The sequence below is a fragment of the Polistes canadensis genome, unplaced genomic scaffold (genome assembly GCF_001313835.1).
Source record: "Polistes canadensis isolate GaletaPanama2010 unplaced genomic scaffold, ASM131383v1 scaffold_288, whole genome shotgun sequence".
NCBI classification, from domain to species: Eukaryota; Metazoa; Arthropoda; class Insecta; order Hymenoptera; family Vespidae; genus Polistes; species Polistes canadensis.
In genome coordinates this window covers 94,379-117,341 of record NW_014569835.1, presented here as the reverse complement: position 1 = coordinate 117,341, position 22,963 = coordinate 94,379, and the positions used below count along the sequence as shown (strand labels likewise).

Sequence of the window (22,963 nt, the reverse complement as noted above, 5' to 3'; positions counted from 1 at the left end):
ATCAAAATCGAGTTCAAATCTAATCGAATCTAATCGCTTTAATCCTTTTCTCTCTCTTTTTTTTTTTTGTTCCATTGAACCATTTTGTTCGTTACCAAAATTGATCGTCGTACGCGAATAGGAATAAAAAAAAAAAGAAGATATATATATATACATATTACCGTGATGTTAATTTTCCCTTTGAAATAATATCTAGATAATATTTTAAATAGAAATATTTTCTTCAAAATGAGAAGGACTAGGATTAGAAATCGCTAGTTTATCTATCTCACATTCTTTTACTTTCTCTCTCACTCTCTCTCTCTCTCTCTCTCTCACTCTCTATTTCTTTATATCTCTGTCTATCTCTCTCACCTATATTAGTGACGTAGCCTAAGTACTTAAGTAGCCTGAGTATTAGTGTAATAGAGTAGTAAGTAGTAAAGTGTGGCGGGGTGTGTGTGTTTTGGGGCAGGTTCATCACGGCGTTCTCGCAGGGCATAGAACTGGATATGGATCTGCGCACGTTGCGTGCGATACGCGTGTTGCGACCGCTCAAACTTGTCTCCGGCATACCGAGTGAGTAGCGCTTAAAAAAAAAAACAAAAAAAAAAAGATAAGAAAGAAACTGGCCGAGAAATATAATAAACGAACAGAGAAACAAAAAATAATAACAAAACCAAAAAAGAAAAAAAAATTATTACGAGACTATACGAGAGGTCTCTTATTTTTACTCATTCCTCCCCTTTATCTCCCCCTATCTTTCGACGCAAAGCTTTTTTTGTTCAACGAAAGATGGGGCGGCAACTAACGGATTAACGATATTAACTGATAATATAACAAATAATAATAATTAAACTATTTAAATAATATCTTATTAAAAATAAATCATACCTAATATTATAATACACTAAACTAATAATATTAATAATTGTAATAATAATCATAATAATAATAATAATGATGGTGGTGGTGGCGATTGATGATGATAATAATGAGGATTATGATGATGGTGATGATTGATGATGATGATTAAGGATGATGATAATGAGGACGATGACAATGATGATCATGATGATGATGATGATGAAGAAGATTATGATAATGTTAATGACGAAGATAACGATGAAGAAAATGATGGTGATGATGATGAATATAATGATGAATATAATGATGAATATGATGATGATGATGATGATGAAGATGAAAATGCGTCAAATGACCGCTGTTCGAGAACTCGCTCGTATGAAAATTTTCCTGCGCCTAAGATTCGGATATCTCACGTTTAATACGCATTATTATTATAATTCGTCCACGTTGGACTACGTTTATCGCATATATATCTGTGGTATACATGTATATGTATTTATTAATATACATATACATGTATATTTTATATATTGTAAACCTATTTTATATTAAATATCGAATAGTTTTTAGATTTGATTAAAGTGCGAATCGACGGGCATTCACTCTGTCGGATATAAATATAATTATATTATATTCTATATAAATTCGTAGATATATGAGCGTAGTATTCTTGATTGCAACGTTAATACCAACACACGTACACGTAGATGGCATTGCAAGGACTTAGCGAATTTTTTTTCTTTTTCCTTTAGGTTACGTTCGTAGTATTTTTGATACCCATTTAGATGCTCTTTGAGGGCTGTATGTTGTGTTTAGATATATCGTTGAGGTACCTTAATCGTTAGCGCGCAGGAACATTTTGTGCGAGAACGGTGAGAAGTTTCTATCTGTATATGTTATTGAATTAACGATATAAAGTCATTCTTATCAAAATTTTTCTATAACTTTTTTTTTTCATTATTTTCTATTATCATTAATTTTCCTCTCGTACATATATTTATATATTACATAAATAAATAAATAAATAAATATATATATGGTTTTTCATAGATATTTTGCACGCGTACAAGTTCGGACAATAAGAAAAGAAAAAATCAAAGATATTAAAAATCTTTCTCGAGCAGCGGGAAAAAAAAATATGACGCGCGCCGAGAGAGTGCGGTTTTAAAAATAAGAAGCGTCGTTACGACACAGTGGCCAAAAAAAATAGAAAAAAAGAATAGAAAAATAAAATGAGAAAATGAAAAGAAAAAAAAAGAAAAAAAAAGAAAAGAAACTAGAAGGAAAAAATATAAAAGAAAAAAAAAAAAGAAAAGTTTTAGTCGTGTGTTAGTCGTGATGCCGAGTGGGGACGATTTTTCGGGCTAATTACTCCTCGCCGTTCTCTCTTCTCTTCCGTACAGGTCTTCAGGTGGTGTTGAAGTCCATCATAAAAGCAATGGCGCCGCTTCTGCAGATCGGATTACTGGTTCTTTTCGCGATCGTGATATTCGCCATCATCGGTCTTGAGTTTTATTCGGGAACACTGCATAAAACGTGTTACAGTATAAAGGACATCAGTGAGTATATTTTTTGTCGGGTCATTTAAAACCCCGACACGGGGTCGGCTGAATTATTTTCAAAAAAGATAAATATATGTTTTTTTATATATTCTTAGCAATGCTAATCAAACAAAATATTTTTTGTTTTTTTTTTCTCTCTCTCTCTCTTTCTCTCTCCTACCATTTTATTTCTCTCTCTCTCTCTCTCTCTCTCTCTGTCACTTTGTTCGTTCGTTTTTTTTTTGGTGTTTTTTGTTTGTTCTGTCACGTAGGTGTGATCGTGAAGGAAGGTGAGACTCCGGACCCGTGTAACACGGACGTTCAATCGGAGGCACCGTTCGGTGCCCACGTGTGCAACGCGAGCACCTCAACGTGTTTGGATCATTGGGTGGGACCAAACTACGGCATCACCAGTTTCGACAACATCGGATTCGCTATGCTCACTGTCTTCCAGTGCATCACTATGGAGGGCTGGACTTCCATATTGTACTGGGTAAAGCAAGAGATATGTTCATCAGTGTTAAATATTTCTCTATCTATCTATCTATCTTTTTATATGCATATATATATTTATTTTTTTCTATGTATCTCTGTCTATTTCTGTATCTTTATTTCTTTTTTTTTTTTTATGTGTCTCAATATTATTCAATTTTTATAAATTAACCTCGTATACACGCATATAACATACATTTAATTGCGTACATGACGTGTTTTATCTATTTGAATGTGGTCCATTCGATATTTTTTATTATATACGTGCCTAATTTATATGAATTTTGTCAAGCTTATCCCACTGGCTAGAGATGAGTCGTAATCTTTTCTTTTTTTTTTTTTCCTTTTTCTTTCCTTTCAAAACGATCGAATCTTCGTTCGATGATCGGGATTCATTTGTTTGGATCGATTACAAAAAAAAGTTAGAATAGATAATAGATTGGAATGTAGAAAGTTATTAGTCGAACTTAAGATTCAATCGTTTTTGAGTATTTGATTTATTTTTTATTGTTTTTTGTTTTTTCTTTTAATTTTGTATGCATCCCCCGTGTCGTTATTACGTGTTACACGAACGTCTGAGTGTTCCCCTTTCCCTCCCCCCCCCTTTTTTTTTTCTTATAACCTGCTATTGATAATCGTTACATTTGTTTTTTATTTGATTTGGTTCGATGTCGTTGATGTTATTTTTTTGTTCTTTGTACCCCTACATTATTATTTTCTTTTTTTCAATCTTTTATTTCTTCGTTGTCGATTTACGATAATGATGAATAAGAAGAAGAAGGAAAATAAAAAAAGAAAACCTAGCCGTTGGTCGAGCTTCGAGTTCGTAATAAATATGCTTGCAGAGATGATAATCAGCTAACACTGACGTATATGTTCACCTTGCTCAGTATAACACTGTCAGTTTCAGCCCTCTTTTGCTATAACACCTTAATGTTTTAATATAATATATATTAATATATTCATATATTTGTGTGTGTATATATATAACTCGATCGTATCGATCGGTCGTATCGATCCATAACAAAATCTTAAAAATTGACGTTTATAGATTTTTTACGTTTATAATTTTGAATGCATATACACTCAAACACTTTCCTATAACACGGTTTCGATATAACTTCCGCTTAATAAATTTACAATTAGACAAACCTTTGATGATTCAATTATACCGTTTCGTTTCGTTTACAATTAAACGCGAATTCAATCCAACGTGAAACAAATTAACCGTGTTATGGGAAATTTGAATGGTATATATGTATATATGCAGAGAAAATAATATTTCTTTGACAAACAAATTGTTCGATTAGCTTATTACAAATTCTAAATGTTATTTGATTCCAAATTTTGATTGCCTCGATTTTAACGAAACGTAAAAGGTTTGAAATGATTCCATGTATTTTGTTGTTTTTGCTGTTATTTTTTCAAAGGACAATTCGGATATTAAAATCCGAGTCAATGTGCTAACAAAAAAACGGAACGGAAAGTAAAAGAAAAGAAAAAAAAACAAGATCTCCGTATGTCTAAATGTCTTTATGTCGCATAATGTTCTTTTGTCATTGATTGATATGCGTACAGCTGTGTATCTGGTGCACCATGCTCGCACATGTAATACCGGCTTCACGTGGCTCTGGTCAAATTTGCAGACAAACGACGCTCTTGGAAGCACGTACAACTGGATTTACTTTATACCATTGATCGTCCTTGGCTCCTTCTTCATGCTGAACTTAGTTCTCGGTGTCCTGAGCGGGTAAGTATCGTCCAAAAATTCGTCCAAAAAATTCGTCCTAAAAATTTCATCAAAAATTATACCCATTAATAAATTACCGATCGAATTATTTAATTCAAATAATACACGAGAATAAATTCGTCGAATAATTTTACGCGCTTGTTTCATTTGTATAAAAGAAAAACAACATTTTGTTTATTTTAATTTCTAACCGAGTTCACCCACGATCGAGGATTAAAAATAACCAAAAAAGACAAAAAATGAATACTCTCGAACGATGAACCGATGGATAAAAGTAAAATCAAATTTCTTATCTTTTCTCGTCAGGGAGTTTTCTAACGAAAGAACGCGGGTTGAGAGGCGAGCGGCTTATCAGAAAGCAAAGCGAAAACGTCTCTTCACTACCGCATTCAGTTCCTACTTAAAATGGATCACTCAAGCAGGTTTCAACACTAACGGATCTGTTACTTGTCTTTAGCTTTCGATACATATTGTATACATTGAGTAATATATATATATATATGTATATATATATCGCTTTTAATTAGATATATCGAGGTGTCGCGTGAACAAAGAGCTCAAGTTCGGAGTAAGCTAGAGAGTAAAGGCTAATCGGTTTATATCACCCCTCGGATCCGATTTCCTATCATTGATTCGAGTATGCGTATGAGCAAAACATATATTACACACGCTAATTAACCTATGTAGATTATCCAAATTACGTAATTTTTTTTGGTTAATCGAACGTTTATTCGCCCGATACAAAAACGTCGTTGTATAGTTGTTCTACTTTAACGTATCTTACCCCCTGCCCCCTTCGACCCCCTTTTTACATGTTCCCACGGTAATCAAAAATAATCTCTCTCTCGAGTACACACACGCACACATATTACACACATATTACACACATATTACACACACATATACACAGGACACGCAGAAACATGGCATATATGTATGAACCTTTGCTGCTACGCTTGTAGAGAGTTTGCGAAGGAGAGAGAGAAGGTGGAGAACCGGCAAACCTTCCTGAAATTGCGAAGACAACAGCAGCTCGAGCGCGAACTGAATTGCTACCTCAATTGGATCTGCAAAGCAGGTTAGAGATGCTACACGATTGGTAAACGTCGGACGTGCATTCACTCCGGATTAATCCAATAGCTTTTACACGACTTTTTTTTCTTGTAAATCTATAAATCTAGTTTCCTTTATCTAAGCCAGAAAAGTGTGAACTAGTTTCTTGGTTCTTTTCTTTTTTTGTTTTTTTTTTTACTCACCCAGTATTTAGAGAGACACCCCGCTAGAAAAGAAATAACTACGTATTTATTATACCTATGTTGTTTTATGGTCGTCGTGCAGGTAAACTATAAAAAGAAAACAAAAAAAAAAGAAATATGTCGCGAGTTCCTGCTTCATAATTAAATAGTCGAAAAAGACATTATTGTTCGTTATCGTAAGAAAATTTTCCGAATGACCGTAATAACGACTTGAATTTCAGAAGAGGTAATTCTCGCCGAAGAGAGGACCACGGAAGAGGAAAAGATGCACATATTAGAAGGTTTGCGTTAGATTTTCCTTTTAATGTATCGATAAAGTAATCGTATATGCAAAAGTGTCCGCAGAATTACTTTTTCTCCTTTTCTTTTCTTTTTTCTTTTTTTTTTTTTCTTCTTCCAAGAGGAAGCTATGACATAAAATGTCACTCAGATTGATTGAAATGTATACTTTGATATTTATACACCTTTTAGTATTAAAGCTTTCTCACTAAGCGACGACAAGGTAGATGTAAATTGAGAAGGATTTCTTCTTATTCTTATGCTTTTTTTTTCTTTTTTTAATGTAATTTTTATAAAAATTATTTTTCATTTTCCAAATAATTTCCACCCCTTTGCGGACTCTCGTGCATTTATATACGAGTTAATAATATCTCTTGAATTATTTTAAATAAAATATAATATATTATTAGGATAATAATAATCATTTATACGAGACATTTTTTTTTAATTAATTTAAATTTGTTTAATCGCTCAGTGAGAAAAAGGGCCCAGGCGAAGAAGAAAAAATTAAAGAATCTTGGAAAGAGCAAAAGCACCGACACGGAGGAAGAAGACGCCGAGGATGACCAGGACGATGGTGAGTTGTATTTTTCCTATTTCTTAATTACCTCTCTCTTTCTCTTTCTCTTTCTCTTTCTCTCTCTCTTTTTTCAACGTCAAAAGTATTGTCTTCTTTCGACTATTTTTCAAACTAAGGCTATATATTAATCTATCATATTGTTCCTTATTATTACAATTGTTATAACTATTAATTATTTTTCTCTTCGGAGTGATATTCGAACGATAGGATGTTTCATTTATTATATATATATATATATACTGTATTATATTTTTTATATTATATGAAAAATGAATTTATTATCAGTAGATAAAGGATTTAAACGATTTTTAAGTAGTAAGAGCATGCGTTTCGTCCGACGATTTTTTGTTCATCATAAATAAAATCAGATTCTTCTCTCTCTCTCTCTCTCCAGCTTTTTTTTATAAACATGTAAAACAATGTACATAATATCGTGCATATGCAAAAAAGATATCGATCGAAAATAAAATATATCGTCGAAGTACGAAACGTTATCTCGTATTTTCTATCTTACTATTCTACATCCTTGAATTTCTATGAGCATTTTATTCACTTATTGGCACGTTTGCATATTTCATATTCACCGACATATTGTTGACACGTTATTAATGTATGTCTATATTTATTGCATCAAAAAGAACAATACTTCAACTTCCCATGAACTTGTCGATGAACATTCTAAACGTACGCTATCAGATGCTCCTCTTGTTTCAGTGCCTAAGAAAAAACTCAAAGGTAACTACAACTGTGTGAATGCCTCGACTTGTCGTAAAGAGCAACGTAATATCAAAGGCTGTATTTGTATATATATATACATACATAATATATATATTTAATATATATATATATATATATTTTATACGTCATTATTTATTTATTTGTATTTTCATTTTTATTAACGTAATATACTACACTTTTCTCTACGATTTCTTTCCTTTTTTTTTTTTTTTTTTTACGTAACAAACATAGTCAGTCATAAATACACATGCATACGAAACGTGCGTGCAGAAACGTATGAGCTAATCAAATAATATTTTTTTTCTTTTCAATAAAAATGATTGAATACATTGATCACCACGTGTGGGATGATCATCCATAAACCAATGTTCGTTATTTTGCATTGTATGTTTTATTTTAGAATTGTGGACTGTACAACAAAACATGTCAATCTTACTAGATAGTTGACTCAACGTGTGGGAATGATCAAATTACAATTCTTATTACAGGTACTCGTATCTGCACACACGTATCAAAGTGCATACATGATATACGTGTATACACATACACACGCGTACACGAATAGATAAATACACTCAGTAAATCACTAACTCACTCTCATGCACGTGCAAATACTCTATCCACACACACACACCAATCTAAATATACACGCATACATACACGCATACATACATAGATTCATTGACATAATTGCGTATAAGTATGTATGCTGGCGCGTAATCGACTGCTGCAGAGCATACTATTCAACATCTGGACGACAAGGCAATTGTCCAAGTAGATAGATTTCAGATACTCTAATTTTATACATATCGCTACAAGCCTCATGCTATGGAGTGTACAGAATAGCATGATAGTACAGTAATATTATTATCTTACATTATCATTGACGTATATTTATTTTTTATTTTTATTTTTGTTTCTTCTTTTTCTCTATTCCTTTTATTCTTATGCTAAGAAAATGATTAGAAAGTGAGAGCGTATTGATTTGTTTTTTTTTCGGTCAATACAAATAGATATACAATCGACAATATTATATACATATATATGCGTATATTCAATTGTCGCTGATTGTAATTAAATATCAAGCAAATGAATTCTCCCTGTTGCGTAGAAATTTTCTCATTAGCCTCGAGAAATCATGACAGATATATAATACATACATTCGGATCATTAGTTACGGCTAATTGATTTTACTTTCTAGGTAAATGCTTCTTCTATTGGCTGATGTAACGACACACGTTACATATATATATATGTATTATATTTTATTTATGAATTACGAAACACTCGCGAACAAATATCTATACACGATCGGTCTATTATTACAAAATCGTTTTAAATTATCTTTCACTTTGTCTTTCCTTCGTTTATTACACAATCGCTAGTGTTTCGTCTCGTTCACATGTTACAAATATCGTTTAGGTACGACCAGTGCAATGATGGGAGCACAAATTCATTTCATTCTCTTTCTACTTTAATTTTTTCTTTTTTTTTTATTCTTATAATAATCTTCCTTAACACGTTTTATTATTTTCTTTCTCTTTCGATTACAACTATCACTTATTAAATACTACAAACAAGCTAAAACTAAACTCCTGTAAACAGCAAATTTTCGTAGAAGTGTTAAACTTACATTAGTTAGTGTTGTCGGAGGAAAAGAGTTGTCATTATAAAGTAGAATATATTTATGCAAGATCCTAACCTAATAGATAATATACTCTGTTTGGCTCTATTAATTAGATAGCCTTTGGATACATTGAATATATTAGTAATTAATTAGTATCTTATACGCATTACTCTGACCCAATTATAGTGATTCCTGCTTTGTAGAGTATTTCGTTATTATTATTATTTTTATTAATGTTATTATTATTATTATTACTACTATGACTTTGATTATCTATTTGATTATTATTATTAATTTGATTATTACTATTATTGTTAGAATAGTTCTATATGTATTTATATCGTAAATAATAATTTAGTCAAGAAGAAAAAAAGATCTTTCCCCCAGTCGAGAAAATGTAAATTACATTTATTTATTAGGAGAAGATGGATATCTCGAAACGATCGATAAAGTCACTTCCTTCACTTTTATTTTTTTTAATCAAATATTAGCTCGTTAGCAGGCAGAGTATTAGAAATTAACGGGAAAGAGCAGCGGTTTGCATTAAATGATTATTATTATCGTTATTATTAATTTGGTTAATAATAATTAATTTAAACATTATTATTATTACTAAAAATCGATCCCTGTGCACGTTTTTCAGAATAATTTTATCTCAATCTTTATTCCGTAATACAATGTAAAAGTAGAGTTTCATATTCATGAATTAATCGTATTTCCTACATCAATGCGCATTGTCATTTTTTCGAAGAAATTGATTAGAAATTTTGTACATAATTATCTATCTATATTCTTAATTGATTTATACTTTGTAAATAGTTGAAATCGCAAATCGTAACAGGTGTATCCATCGCAAAGCAGAGAAAGATCTCACAATCGACTGGTTTTTTTTTTCTTTTTTAGAGAAACAAATACAACGTCGTATTTAATTTTCATTTCTATATTTCTCGCAGTAGGAAATAATAATAATTGAGTTAACTTATACTTTTATAGGGTTCTCGAGACCTTCCTATTTCAAGTCGAGGGTGAAAAACAAAGGAACGTGTATGCAATTTTGGCGAGCCGAGAAGAGGTTCCGATTCTGGATACGTAATTCCGTGAAATCGCAGAATTTCTATTGGTTCGTCATCGTCCTCGTGTTCTTTAACACCGTCTGCGTAGCCGTCGAGCATTACGATCAGCCACAGTGGCTTACCGATTTTCTCTGTAAGTATTCAATTTGTTAATTTGAACGTGTTAACTGGGAGGGGGGTGGGTGGTTAGGGGGTCTACTAGGAATAATAATAAGTATACACATAAGTGTCGGTAGATTTAATGTTGTTAACTAATTCGCGATCGCATTTGTTATTTCAGATTACGCGGAGTTTGTGTTCCTTGCCCTGTTCATGATGGAAATGTTCATAAAGGTATACGCGCTCGGTCCTCGCACATATTTCGAGTCGAGCTTCAATCGCTTCGACTGCGTCGTCATCTCGGGCTCGATCTTCGAGGTGATCTGGTCCGCGGTGAAGTCCGGCTCTTTCGGCCTCTCCGTCCTACGTGCCCTTAGACTCCTCAGAATTTTTAAGGTCACCAAATACTGGAAGAGCCTGCGGAACCTCGTAATATCGCTCCTCAGCTCGATGCGTAGTATCATTTCCCTTCTATTCCTGCTCTTCCTTTTCATCCTCATATTCGCGCTGCTCGGAATGCAGCTATTCGGTGGGCAATTCAACTTCGATTCCGGCACGCCACCCACAAACTTCAATACTTTTCCCATCGCGCTGCTTACTGTCTTCCAAGTAAGTTATATTCTTCTTTTTTATTTTTACTATAAAAATTCCAGTATAAAGGTTTACAGATTATATTACTGTGGGATAAGCGTCTCTATGACAAATATTAAAATAAGCATTCGTGGAAGGATTGGACGGTGGGCCCTGGATAGCTCAATGGATAAAGAGCAGAGTCCCGGTCCAGTCAGTCCAACAGGGCCAATTTTTTCACGAATCTTACATTATTATTACTGTTATAATATAAAAGAATGCGTCAATTACTGATATTTAAAAACTGTTTGCTTTCGTTGGACGCGCATATATGCGCCCGAAGTATTGATATCTAATGTTACACGAATTAATCGAATATTTATTCGAACAGATCCTTACCGGAGAAGACTGGAATGAGGTGATGTACTATGGTATCGAGTCACAAGGCGGTCACAGAAAAGGTATGATGTATTCGCTCTATTTCATCGTGTTGGTGCTATTCGGCAACTATACTCTGCTGAACGTCTTCTTGGCTATCGCCGTCGATAATTTGGCCAATGCCCAAGAATTGAGCGCCGCCGAGGAAGAGGAGCAGGAAGAAGACAAGGAGAAACAAATGCAGGAAATCGATAAGGAAATCGAGACATTGCAAAAACCAAACGATGGTACAGCATCTAAGACAGATATCTGTCCTCCTAGTCCAAATCAGAATTTGTAAGTTTAATTTGAATATCAACATACTAATAAGAATATAAGATATTATGATATAATGAATTAACATCCGTGGTGGGGGGGTTCTTGGGGATTTTTAGTAAAGACGGTAAAGGTGGAAAGCAGGCGTCCGAAGAGAAGAAGCAGGATGAAGACGATGACACGGGACCAAAACCAATGCTGCCATACTCCTCCATGTTTATACTATCCCCTACGAATCCGTGAGTATTGAAATGATAACAAACGGATACACCAAGTCCTCCCTCCCCGCATTACGATTTATGGGGGGGGACTCGAGGAGGACACCTCGGTGTACAACGAAAATATACATTTGTATTAATTTAGATTATTCGTTTGTTGCTTTGAATTAGCGTAAGAAGAGCCGCCCATTGGGTCGTCAATCTAAGGTACTTCGACTTCTTCATCATGGTGGTAATATCGTTGTCGAGTATCGCGTTGGCCGCCGAGGATCCTGTATGGGAACATTCGCCGAGGAACGAGATCCTCAACTATTTCGACTACGCGTTCACCGGTGTCTTCACCATAGAGATGATCCTAAAGATCATCGATCTTGGGGTCATATTACATCCTGGCTCGTATCTACGCGAGTTCTGGAACATTATGGACGCGGTGGTCGTAATATGCGCCGCGGTGTCGTTCGCATTCGACATGACCGGTAGTTCAGCGGGACAAAATTTATCGACGATCAAGTCGTTGAGGGTGTTACGTGTGTTGAGACCGCTTAAAACGATTAAAAGAGTACCAAAGCTCAAGGCGGTCTTCGACTGCGTCGTTAACAGTTTGAAAAATGTCATTAACATTCTCATAGTGTATATATTATTCCAATTCATCTTCGCTGTGATCGCGGTGCAACTGTTTAACGGAAAATTCTTTCACTGCAGCGACGAGAGCAAGTATACGAAAAAGGACTGCCAGTGAGTAGTAGTTTTACCGATAACATTTTCAATCTATAAAACAACAATCCCGATAATAACTAACAATCTTCCTCCTACTCCTCCCTCCTGCCTTCTTTTTAATTATCCAAGGATATTAAGTGTCTAAAGACACGGAAGAAGACGTATTTATTAACCTTAACGATGTAAATGTATATAATCTTACAATTATATTAAATAAAAACGCGTTGATCATTTCCACAGGGGTCAATACTTCGTCTACGAGGAAAATGTAATGCTGCCAGAACCCAAGAAAAGGGAGTGGACGTCTCAGTGTTTTCATTACGACAACGTTATGGCAGCTATGCTTACGTTGTTCGCTGTACAAACCGGCGAGGGATGGCCACAAATCTTGCAGCACTCAATGGCGGCCACTTACGAGGACCAGGGTCCCATTCAAAACTTTCGCATCGAAATGTCCATTTTCTATATCGTCTATTTCATCGTCTTTCCATTTTTCTTCGTCAACATCTTCGTGGCCTTGATTATCATCACGTTTCAAGAACAGGGAGAAGCCGAGCTTCAGGACGGCGAGATCGATAAAAATCAGGTATTGTTATAATTTTACATTGTTATTAGTATTAACGAAACTCATTTGAAATAAATTCATACAAACTGGTTATTAATGAATAATTATTTATTTGTTATTACAGAAATCATGTATAGACTTTACAATACAAGCTCGCCCATTAGAGAGGTACATGCCGAAGAAGCTGAACGGCGTAAAGTACAAAATTTGGAGGATAGTCGTATCGACACCGTTCGAATATTTTATCATGATACTCATCGTACTAAATACATTACTACTAATGATGAAGGTAAGTTCTTACGAGCCGTATCTATATTTCCCCCCACCCCCCGTTGCATTTGATTCTCTCGACGAGGAAGCAAAAGAGAGAAGATCGATGTGGTCTCTCTTTGCTCCAAATACCTCAGCCACCCCCCCCCCCCACTTTACCCTCTCTGATCCAGCCCCTATTAACAATAATATTTTATCTACGAGCAATAACCAAAGTCAAGAATTAAATGAAAAAAAGGTTTATGAATATAAATATGAGAAAAAAGACAACGCCAGTTCACTCCCCCTTTTACACCTGCCCCCCCCCCACTCACACCTGTGAATCTTCCTCGTTCGTATGTTGTGTGCTCATATAAATATTTATACACATTTTATTATATATATATATTTTCTCGATCCTCTTCTCGGAATTATCCGTTCCTCGTAGCATTTTAAAACATGTTGATCATTTTTAATTAATCGACAATAGAAATCTATATTAATGTTTCTCTAATCATTTCTTTTTTTTTTTTTTTCATCTACCACGAATATATCACCGTGTAATATTTAAATAATTTGAATGACAATATCATGTAATCGAGACGAAAAACGTACGTAAATATTGCTACGAGTATATGTTATAATTTACAACATAATATTATGATATATTATTTGTGAAATAATGACATTACATTTTTCTACGAGGACATTGTTGTTCTTGCTTGCAAATTTTCTGACTGTTTTTCTGTATAATTGTCATATCCATGTACTTTACCAAATTGCGTGTTACACAGCTGTGTCGAATTTTCTTACTTCCTACGAATTATTTTCTTCTTTCATTCTGTATTTCTAACTATCTTTCTATCTTTCTCTCTTTCTCTTTCATCCAATTTCCCCAATCAAAATTAATGCAATCGTTTCTTTCCCATTACATTCAAACTTTCTAATGGTTTAATACTTCACACATTATTTTCTTCATTAATTTCCCCATTCGCGCGTTTTACGATCATCGTTCTTTATTGTTGAATTAACGTGACAATAAAGTTTCTTCTTTCATTCTCATTTTCTCTCTCTCTCTCTCTCTCTCTCTGTTTCTCTCTTTCTCTTTCTCTTTCTCTTTCTCTTTCTCTCTTTAAGTTCTTCCTGTTTTTCTCATATCCTAGCCTCCTCGACAAATTGCATGGCTGGTGGCTGTAAATTTGTTTCATAGTAGACATACTCCAACGACGTGTGAGAAGAAACTTTGAACAACGCTGTGTTCCTTCTTATCCAAAACTCACCACATATACTTTTATTTATATTATACTAATTGAAATTATTTATATACATACACCTAAATGTGTGCGTTCGACATTATTTTTATTTTTACGCTTTGATGATGATACGCCCACGTTTTAACTGGTGTGGCGAAACGAAAAAAAAAAAAGCGTTGCACAAAACGAGCTGCTTATTTTCTGATCGAATGAAAAGTTTTTTCTTTACAAAGAAAATACTTGATAAAAGAAAGACAAAAAAAAGAATAATAATAATAAAAAAAAAAAAAAAACTGGCAAAATATAGAAGAAGAGCCCTGCACGCCAGTCCACCTTTTGTGTAGAATGCACACTTATTATTTATATTTCTTGACTATCACACGCTTCTAGTTTCTCAATACTAAACACTAATTTTCTATTTCTTCACCGTCCTCCCCCTCCTCTTCTTCCTCCACGTCCTCGTCCTCTTTCTAATTATCTATTCATCTTTCTATTTATCTACCTATATATATATATATAGAATATATATATATAGGTAGATATAATAATATATATATATATATATCTCTTTCCTTTTTAAATGACTGATCGGAGATCGGAAAATACGAGGGGGAAAAATCCTATGTACGAGAGATTCCCGTTTTTCTTTTCAATTTCATAGAATCAGAAAATCCGACACACATATTATACGAGTCTTAAAATAATCTCGAAAAATAATTTTCTCTTTCCACCCACGTATTTCTCTCTATCTCGTCCAATGATTATACACACACGTATATATACACATACATTTATTTATATACCCAACTATCTTTCTATTTATCCACCTATCCGTGTATTTATCTCTTTTCCTTTCTATCTATACATCCATCCATCTATCCATCTATATATATATTGTATATATATTTATCTACATTTCCAAGTTCCCTTATTTCACTCGTATAAATTTGTGACTCCGATCGCACGTATGATCAGCCTTCGCTTTGTGAACAAGCAAAAACCGATGAAAGATCACCGTTATACAATACAATATTTTGTGATACATATGTTGTCGATTAAAAAAAAAATAGATAATATATCTGACACGCACACTAACACGCTATCGTGTCGAATTTTGTTGCCTGGAAATATCATTATTATTATTATTATTATTATTGAAAAAAGCAAGGAATGTATTATTATTATTATTATTATTATTACGGAATCCACTTTTGCACACGCACTTGCAACAAATTTTTTGTCTGTGAGAACAAATGGCACGTTACACGATTTACCCCTTATATTTTGTTCTTTTTTTTTTTAATTTTAATTATTCTCGTGCATATGTAAATGAACAAAGAGATACGATAAATCTGAAAAATAAAAAAGAGAAAAGAAATTTAAATGAATTATTCTATAATAAAAAATTCTATACATTTACATATATATACATGTACACTTGGATCAGTAATTATGGAAATTGATTAACAATGAGTTAAATGAAATGGAATTAATGATTTTAGGTAAATCATTAATTGATTTTAGGTAAATCATTTTTTAGAATCATGGAATTAATTGAAAAAACTTTTTTCTTTTTTTAGCTTGGTCGTGTAATATTACCTGACACGTAAAAAATATATTAAATTTATTCGATAATAATTGATTTTGAAAAAAAATAATCAATCGTATTATTAATCTCTCAATTCATTGTTGAAATGCACGAAGAATGATTGACTCTTAACGTACTTCTACATTTCACTATTGAAAATCCTCACTTATATATATATATTTTCTCGATCCTCTTCTCGGAATTATCCGTTCCTCGTAGCATTTTAAAACATGTTGATCATTTTTAATTAATCGACAATAGAAATCTATATTAATGTTTCTCTAATCATTTNAGAGAGAGAGAGAGAGAGAGAGAGAAAGGTAGATAGAAAGAAAGAAAGATTAGACGAAGAAAGAATGAAAAAAAATTAGAAACAGAGAGAGAGAGAGGGCAAAGGATCGACTTCCTCACAAGCTCGAAGATCACACGTACGATCGCGCCTACCGATATATGATGATCGATTTATTTTATAAATAATTATATAAATTGAGCCCAAGTTCATCTTTTTTCTTTTGTTTTTTCTTTTTTTTCTATTTACCATACTCTTGCATATCGATACGCACGACGCATCCTGTCTCGTTTATTATCTGATTGCATGTGGGACGATTTTATGTGACACACGACTTGTTTTTGAATATCGAATCAATCGATCGTGGAACAAACAACACTGTCTACACCTTGTCGAATATTAAAACTGAGAAGGATTGTATGGTACACGTATACAATGGAGTCATTTGAGTATTCGTAATAGTTATTATTCATTTGAAATAATCAATATTTTCTTGTAATACTATATTAAGCTTAATATACATAGAAATATGTTTTATATAGGATTATAAATGAAGTTAAAATTTGATACAACCGATAAAAAGATTCATCTCCTAAGAGTATTTTTACATCTAGATAAAATACAATAAAAATATAATTATTATTTATTTTTAAGTAATCATCTTTTTTCTATGTTTAAATTATTTTTAAACGATTGAGCATATCTCTCGCGAGATTAATTTTTTTGTTTTCATGTATGTAAAATAATATATATCTGTAATAATATAAAATGTTCTGCAATCAAATTTATATATTAATTTGAATATTTATTCATCCCAAAATAGATTTGCGTGTATAGAAACTTTGGTGCTTTGCATTACAAACAAATATGAATTATTTCAAATTTACTGTATACACGGATACTAATACTTCTGTGACTCCGCTGTATGTATGTGTCGGTAATTACAGCATTCGACAAAGTCAAACAATTGCAAACAATTGTTTTATGGACTCAACAGTGGACTCTATTATTTGTTTTTTAATTATCGACACATATGCTTATGTATGCATGTTGTATAATAAATAAAATATAACGATCGTCAATCCTACATATTACACATGAATTTCTTTATGGTTTTACTGGGTGTACTACGAATTTCTCAGTGGGATTATTACATAGAGTATTGTGCATGTCGATAGTGTACCACGATAATTATATCAGTACTATGCTGATTTATGTGAAAAATATAATTTTAAAATGTACATCAATTAAATTAACAAAAAAAGACAAAAATTTATAAAACGAAAAGAAAGAGAAAGAGAGAGAGAGAGAGAGAGAAAGAGAGAAAAAGAGTGTGAGAGAGAGAGAGAGAGAGGGTAAAAAATATTAAATATAATTTGTCAGATAATTTTTAACTAACGAGTACTTGAGAGAGATAGAGAGATATAACTCAGGTTTTTTTATGCGACGAAAATTATGTCTACTTGAAAAAATAAATGTCATGAGTCCGACGACGTTGATATAAAATATGATGACAGATTTTTATAGAAAAATCAACTAAATGTATGGAAAATTACCGAGATGCGAAGACAATTTTCTGACACTTTCCTTGTCTAAGAAAAACTATTTGATAGTAACCAACGAGAAACGTTGTCAAAACGTTTTCAACATGAAATCAAGAAATAGAGAGATGACGAAAGACGAAAAAGAAAAGATAATAAAAATAGGAGAATAGAAAGAAGAAGTAGTAGAAGAAGAAGAAGAAGAAGAAAACAGAAAAAACTTAAACGACAAAATTCCGAAGATTTCTGCTTAGGCGAAATTTAAAAAAGTAAAATACTCTTGTGAAAAAGAAAATATAAATAAATAAAGAATATTATACACGATCGAATGTACAATAACGATTGACGGAATAATTGAACGAGGAAGGGGGGGTTTGTTTGACGAAGGATCATTTAACGAGAAATTTCTGTCCTCAGATTTTAAATGTGCATTCTCATTTAGATAAGTATAAAAATAAAATTAGATAGAGACAGACTAAGATAATGAGAGTGAGACAGACAGACAGACAGACAGATAGACAAATAGACAGATAGACAGTAAGACAGACAGACAGACAGACAGATAGAAAAAGAGAAAGATTAAAATAATAATAATAAAAAAAAAACAAATAAATAAAAAAATAAAATTATTAAGATAAAAAAGGAAGTTGAGAGAGTTATACGTGCCAAGGACGCCCCGTGCAAAGAAAATGGTGTTAGTTTTGATCGATATTTAATTGAAACATACATTCAGTTATCATCATCCCCCATTGTGATTGAGTGTGAATTGAAAATCGGTTCGAAGAACACGATCGTTCGACATTGCCAATAGCCATAACATGCTAACGCTCTATTTTTCTCTCTTTTGCGCGTACGTGTTCGTTTGTTTGCGTGTTTGTGCACGTGTATGTACGTATATATATATATATATATATATATATATACGTACATACACGTGCACAAACACGCAAACAAACGAACACGTACGCGCAAAAGAGAGAAAAATAGAGCGTTAGCATGTTATGGCTATTGGCAATGTCGAACGATCGTGTTCTTCGAACCGATTTTCAATTCACACTCAATCACAATGGGGGATGATGATAACTGAATGTATGTTTCAATTAAATATCGATCAAAACTAACACCATTTTCTTTGCACGGGGCGTCCTTGGCACGTATAACTCTCTCAACTTCCTTTTTTATCTTAATAATTTTATTTTTTTATTTATTTGTTTTTTTTTTATTATTATTATTTTAATCTTTCTCTTTTTCTATCTGTCTGTCTGTCTGTCTGTCTTACTGTCTATCTGTCTATTTGTCTATCTGTCTGTCTGTCTGTCTGTCTCACTCTCATTATCTTAGTCTGTCTCTATCTAATTTTATTTTTATACTTATCTAAATGAGAATGCACATTTAAAATCTGAGGACAGAAATTTCTCGTTAAATGATCCTTCGTCAAACAAACCCCCCCTTCCTCGTTCAATTATTCCGTCAATCGTTATTGTACATTCGATCGTGTATAATATTCTTTATTTATTTATATTTTCTTTTTCACAAGAGTATTTTACTTTTTTAAATTTCGCCTAAGCAGAAATCTTCGGAATTTTGTCGTTTAAGTTTTTTCTGTTTTCTTCTTCTTCTTCTTCTTCTACTACTTCTTCTTTCTATTCTCCTATTTTTATTATCTTTTCTTTTTCGTCTTTCGTCATCTCTCTATTTCTTGATTTCATGTTGAAAACGTTTTGACAACGTTTCTCGTTGGTTACTATCAAATAGTTTTTCTTAGACAAGGAAAGTGTCAGAAAATTGTCTTCGCATCTCGGTAATTTTCCATACATTTAGTTGATTTTTCTATAAAAATCTGTCATCATATTTTATATCAACGTCGTCGGACTCATGACATTTATTTTTTCAAGTAGACATAATTTTCGTCGCATAAAAAAACCTGAGTTATATCTCTCTATCTCTCTCAAGTACTCGTTAGTTAAAAATTATCTGACAAATTATATTTAATATTTTTTACCCTCTCTCTCTCTCTCTCTCACACTCTTTTTCTCTCTTTCTCTCTCTCTCTCTCTCTCTTTCTCTTTCTTTTCGTTTTATAAATTTTTGTCTTTTTTTGTTAATTTAATTGATGTACATTTTAAAATTATATTTTTCACATAAATCAGCATAGTACTGATATAATTATCGTGGTACACTATCGACATGCACAATACTCTATGTAATAATCCCACTGAGAAATTCGTAGTACACCCAGTAAAACCATAAAGAAATTCATGTGTAATATGTAGGATTGACGATCGTTATATTTTATTTATTATACAACATGCATACATAAGCATATGTGTCGATAATTAAAAAACAAATAATAGAGTCCACTGTTGAGTCCATAAAACAATTGTTTGCAATTGTTTGACTTTGTCGAATGCTGTAATTACCGACACATACATACAGCGGAGTCACAGAAGTATTAGTATCCGTGTATACAGTAAATTTGAAATAATTCATATTTGTTTGTAATGCAAAGCACCAAAGTTTCTATACACGCAAATCTATTTTGGGATGAATAAATATTCAAATTAATATATAAATTTGATTGCAGAACATTTTATATTATTACAGATATATATTATTTTACATACATGAAAACAAAAAAATTAATCTCGCGAGAGATATGCTCAATCGTTTAAAAATAATTTAAACATAGAAAAAAGATGATTACTTAAAAATAAATAATAATTATATTTTTATTGTATTTTATCTAGATGTAAAAATACTCTTAGGAGATGAATCTTTTTATCGGTTGTATCAAATTTTAACTTCATTTATAATCCTATATAAAACATATTTCTATGTATATTAAGCTTAATATAGTATTACAAGAAAATATTGATTATTTCAAATGAATAATAACTATTACGAATACTCAAATGACTCCATTGTATACGTGTACCATACAATCCTTCTCAGTTTTAATATTCGACAAGGTGTAGACAGTGTTGTTTGTTCCACGATCGATTGATTCGATATTCAAAAACAAGTCGTGTGTCACATAAAATCGTCCCACATGCAATCAGATAATAAACGAGACAGGATGCGTCGTGCGTATCGATATGCAAGAGTATGGTAAATAGAAAAAAAAGAAAAAACAAAAGAAAAAAGATGAACTTGGGCTCAATTTATATAATTATTTATAAAATAAATCGATCATCATATATCGGTAGGCGCGATCGTACGTGTGATCTTCGAGCTTGTGAGGAAGTCGATCCTTTGCCCTCTCTCTCTCTCTGTTTCTAATTTTTTTTCATTCTTTCTTCGTCTAATCTTTCTTTCTTTCTATCTACCTTTCTCTCTCTCTCTCTCTCTCTCTCTCTTTCTCTCTCTCTCTCTCGGAGAGGATCAAAGGAGTGACGTCCTCGTAATTTAAACGCGAAACTTTCAAGGCTTTGTGCGTCTCTGTTTGTCTCTGTCGGCCGTGTGTTTGTCAGTGTATGCATTACAGTTCCATCGGCAAAGCGAGGCGTACAAGAACACGCTGAAGTACATGAACATGTGCTTCACGGGGATGTTCACCGTCGAGTGCATACTGAAGATCGCCGCTTTTGGCGTCAGGGTAAGCTCCATAATGACAACAACAACAACCAAAAATATAACAATCAACAATTTATTTTTGTTCTCTTTATCCATATTTATATTTCTATTAACACTATGACGTCCCACACGTCTAATCGGGATTATTATTTTGTTTGAGTCACATCAGATCATTTCGCTTGTCGACCGGTGTGGTTTTTGGTTTAAATTAATATTTTATTTTTTTTTATGTTACACCACGCGTGTAATTTGATTATTTATATTCGTTTGGGAAGTAATTTTCTCGCTATTTTCGTATATCTATGTTGACTTTTATTTTTATACGGTCTCTGACGTCACCGCAATGGTTGTCATCAGCGCTTGACCAATTGTTTAGCGCCATTTGCCCTGATAGTTTGGAGAATGGCAGCAACGTGGCGCTACTGGCATTTGCCCGATAGTTTTCGCATGCCCCAATATGGGGCCACCGGACGGCATAGTGTTAATATATATATCTTTAATTATTCAAATCGGTTATCAATTATTCGTAATCCGATTGAGAACAATTCTATCGAAAGTTACGGTTATTTTAATCATTTTTTGTTTTTTTTTTTTTTTTCATAGAAAACTTTTAATTTTTGTTACCAAATTTTTAATAAAAATATAAAGTTAGACGATAAGAAAGATTTCTTATAACGGGCGTTCGCGAACGATGAATTTATGACGGTTTTATGTGTGTGTGTGAACGAGCAAGATAAAAGATATTCTTTTAACAATTAATTCACTGATTATTTTCAAAATTACGTTTAAAGTTTCGTCATAAATATCATTTTTCGTACGCGCTTGTAATAAATTGTTGCTTATTAGAAGGAAAACAAAAAAAAAACAAATTAAAGCAATTTCTTGTCGTTATTATTTCTATGATTAATTATTATTATTATTGCAATTAATTTTATTAGATAGTATTATAAGGAATATATATATATGATAAAGTTTATATACATATATTAATTCATCTCGATGTATCGCGAGATATAAATCGTACGAGATTATTTCGATTATTTAAATTCGTCGAGTTAGAAAAAACGAATTTATTATTATCTATTATTATGGATCTATTTTTTTTTTATCTCGTAGATATTAAACTTCAGTAAAATAACGTGAATACACGAAGATTACGAAAGAAGAAAATGAATAATGTCTCAGTACTCGCGTAATTAATTCTTTTTCAACGGTACGGTTGATACACACACACACACACACACACATACACAAAAACATACACGCACATCAAACATAAATACATATATATATACACATTATTATATACAGGCACACAATAACTTTGCAGCACCCACACGCGACATTTAAAAAAAAACATTCCGAAGTATTACTTTTACATCTAATTACTTTCCGTTCGTATGAATTTTCCCGCCTTTTTTTC

The 22,963-nt window shown here is 32.6% G+C and overlaps 1 protein-coding gene across 23 annotated transcripts in view; it reads left to right on the top strand.

The window, feature by feature from the left end:
* Positions 1 to 22,963, top strand: part of LOC106791166 (voltage-dependent calcium channel type A subunit alpha-1) — a 79,967-nt gene that overhangs the window by 20,315 nt on the left and 36,689 nt on the right. For 21 of the 23 annotated variants that reach the window (XR_001382157.1, XM_014756627.1, XM_014756613.1 and 18 more), the window contains exons 5-19: positions 455 to 558; positions 2,253 to 2,408; positions 2,663 to 2,883; positions 4,529 to 4,632; positions 5,595 to 5,710; positions 6,110 to 6,169; positions 6,643 to 6,744; positions 10,106 to 10,318; positions 10,466 to 10,893; positions 11,246 to 11,568; positions 11,667 to 11,786; positions 11,937 to 12,500; positions 12,723 to 13,068; positions 13,172 to 13,336; positions 21,452 to 21,562. Coding sequence is in view for 22 of the 23 variants with exons in the window: in XM_014756627.1 (XP_014612113.1) it covers positions 455 to 558; positions 2,253 to 2,408; positions 2,663 to 2,883; positions 4,529 to 4,632; positions 5,595 to 5,710; positions 6,110 to 6,169; positions 6,643 to 6,744; positions 10,106 to 10,318; positions 10,466 to 10,893; positions 11,246 to 11,568; positions 11,667 to 11,786; positions 11,937 to 12,500; positions 12,723 to 13,068; positions 13,172 to 13,336; positions 21,452 to 21,562 (3,133 nt within the window). In the remaining variant the exon portion in view is untranslated. The remainder of the gene's footprint in view (positions 1 to 454; positions 559 to 2,252; positions 2,409 to 2,662; positions 2,884 to 4,528; positions 4,633 to 5,594; positions 5,711 to 6,109; positions 6,170 to 6,642; positions 6,745 to 10,105; positions 10,319 to 10,465; positions 10,894 to 11,245; positions 11,569 to 11,666; positions 11,787 to 11,936; positions 12,501 to 12,722; positions 13,069 to 13,171; positions 13,337 to 21,451; positions 21,563 to 22,963) is intronic. The other 2 variants (XM_014756614.1, XM_014756616.1) reach the window with 2 other exon arrangements.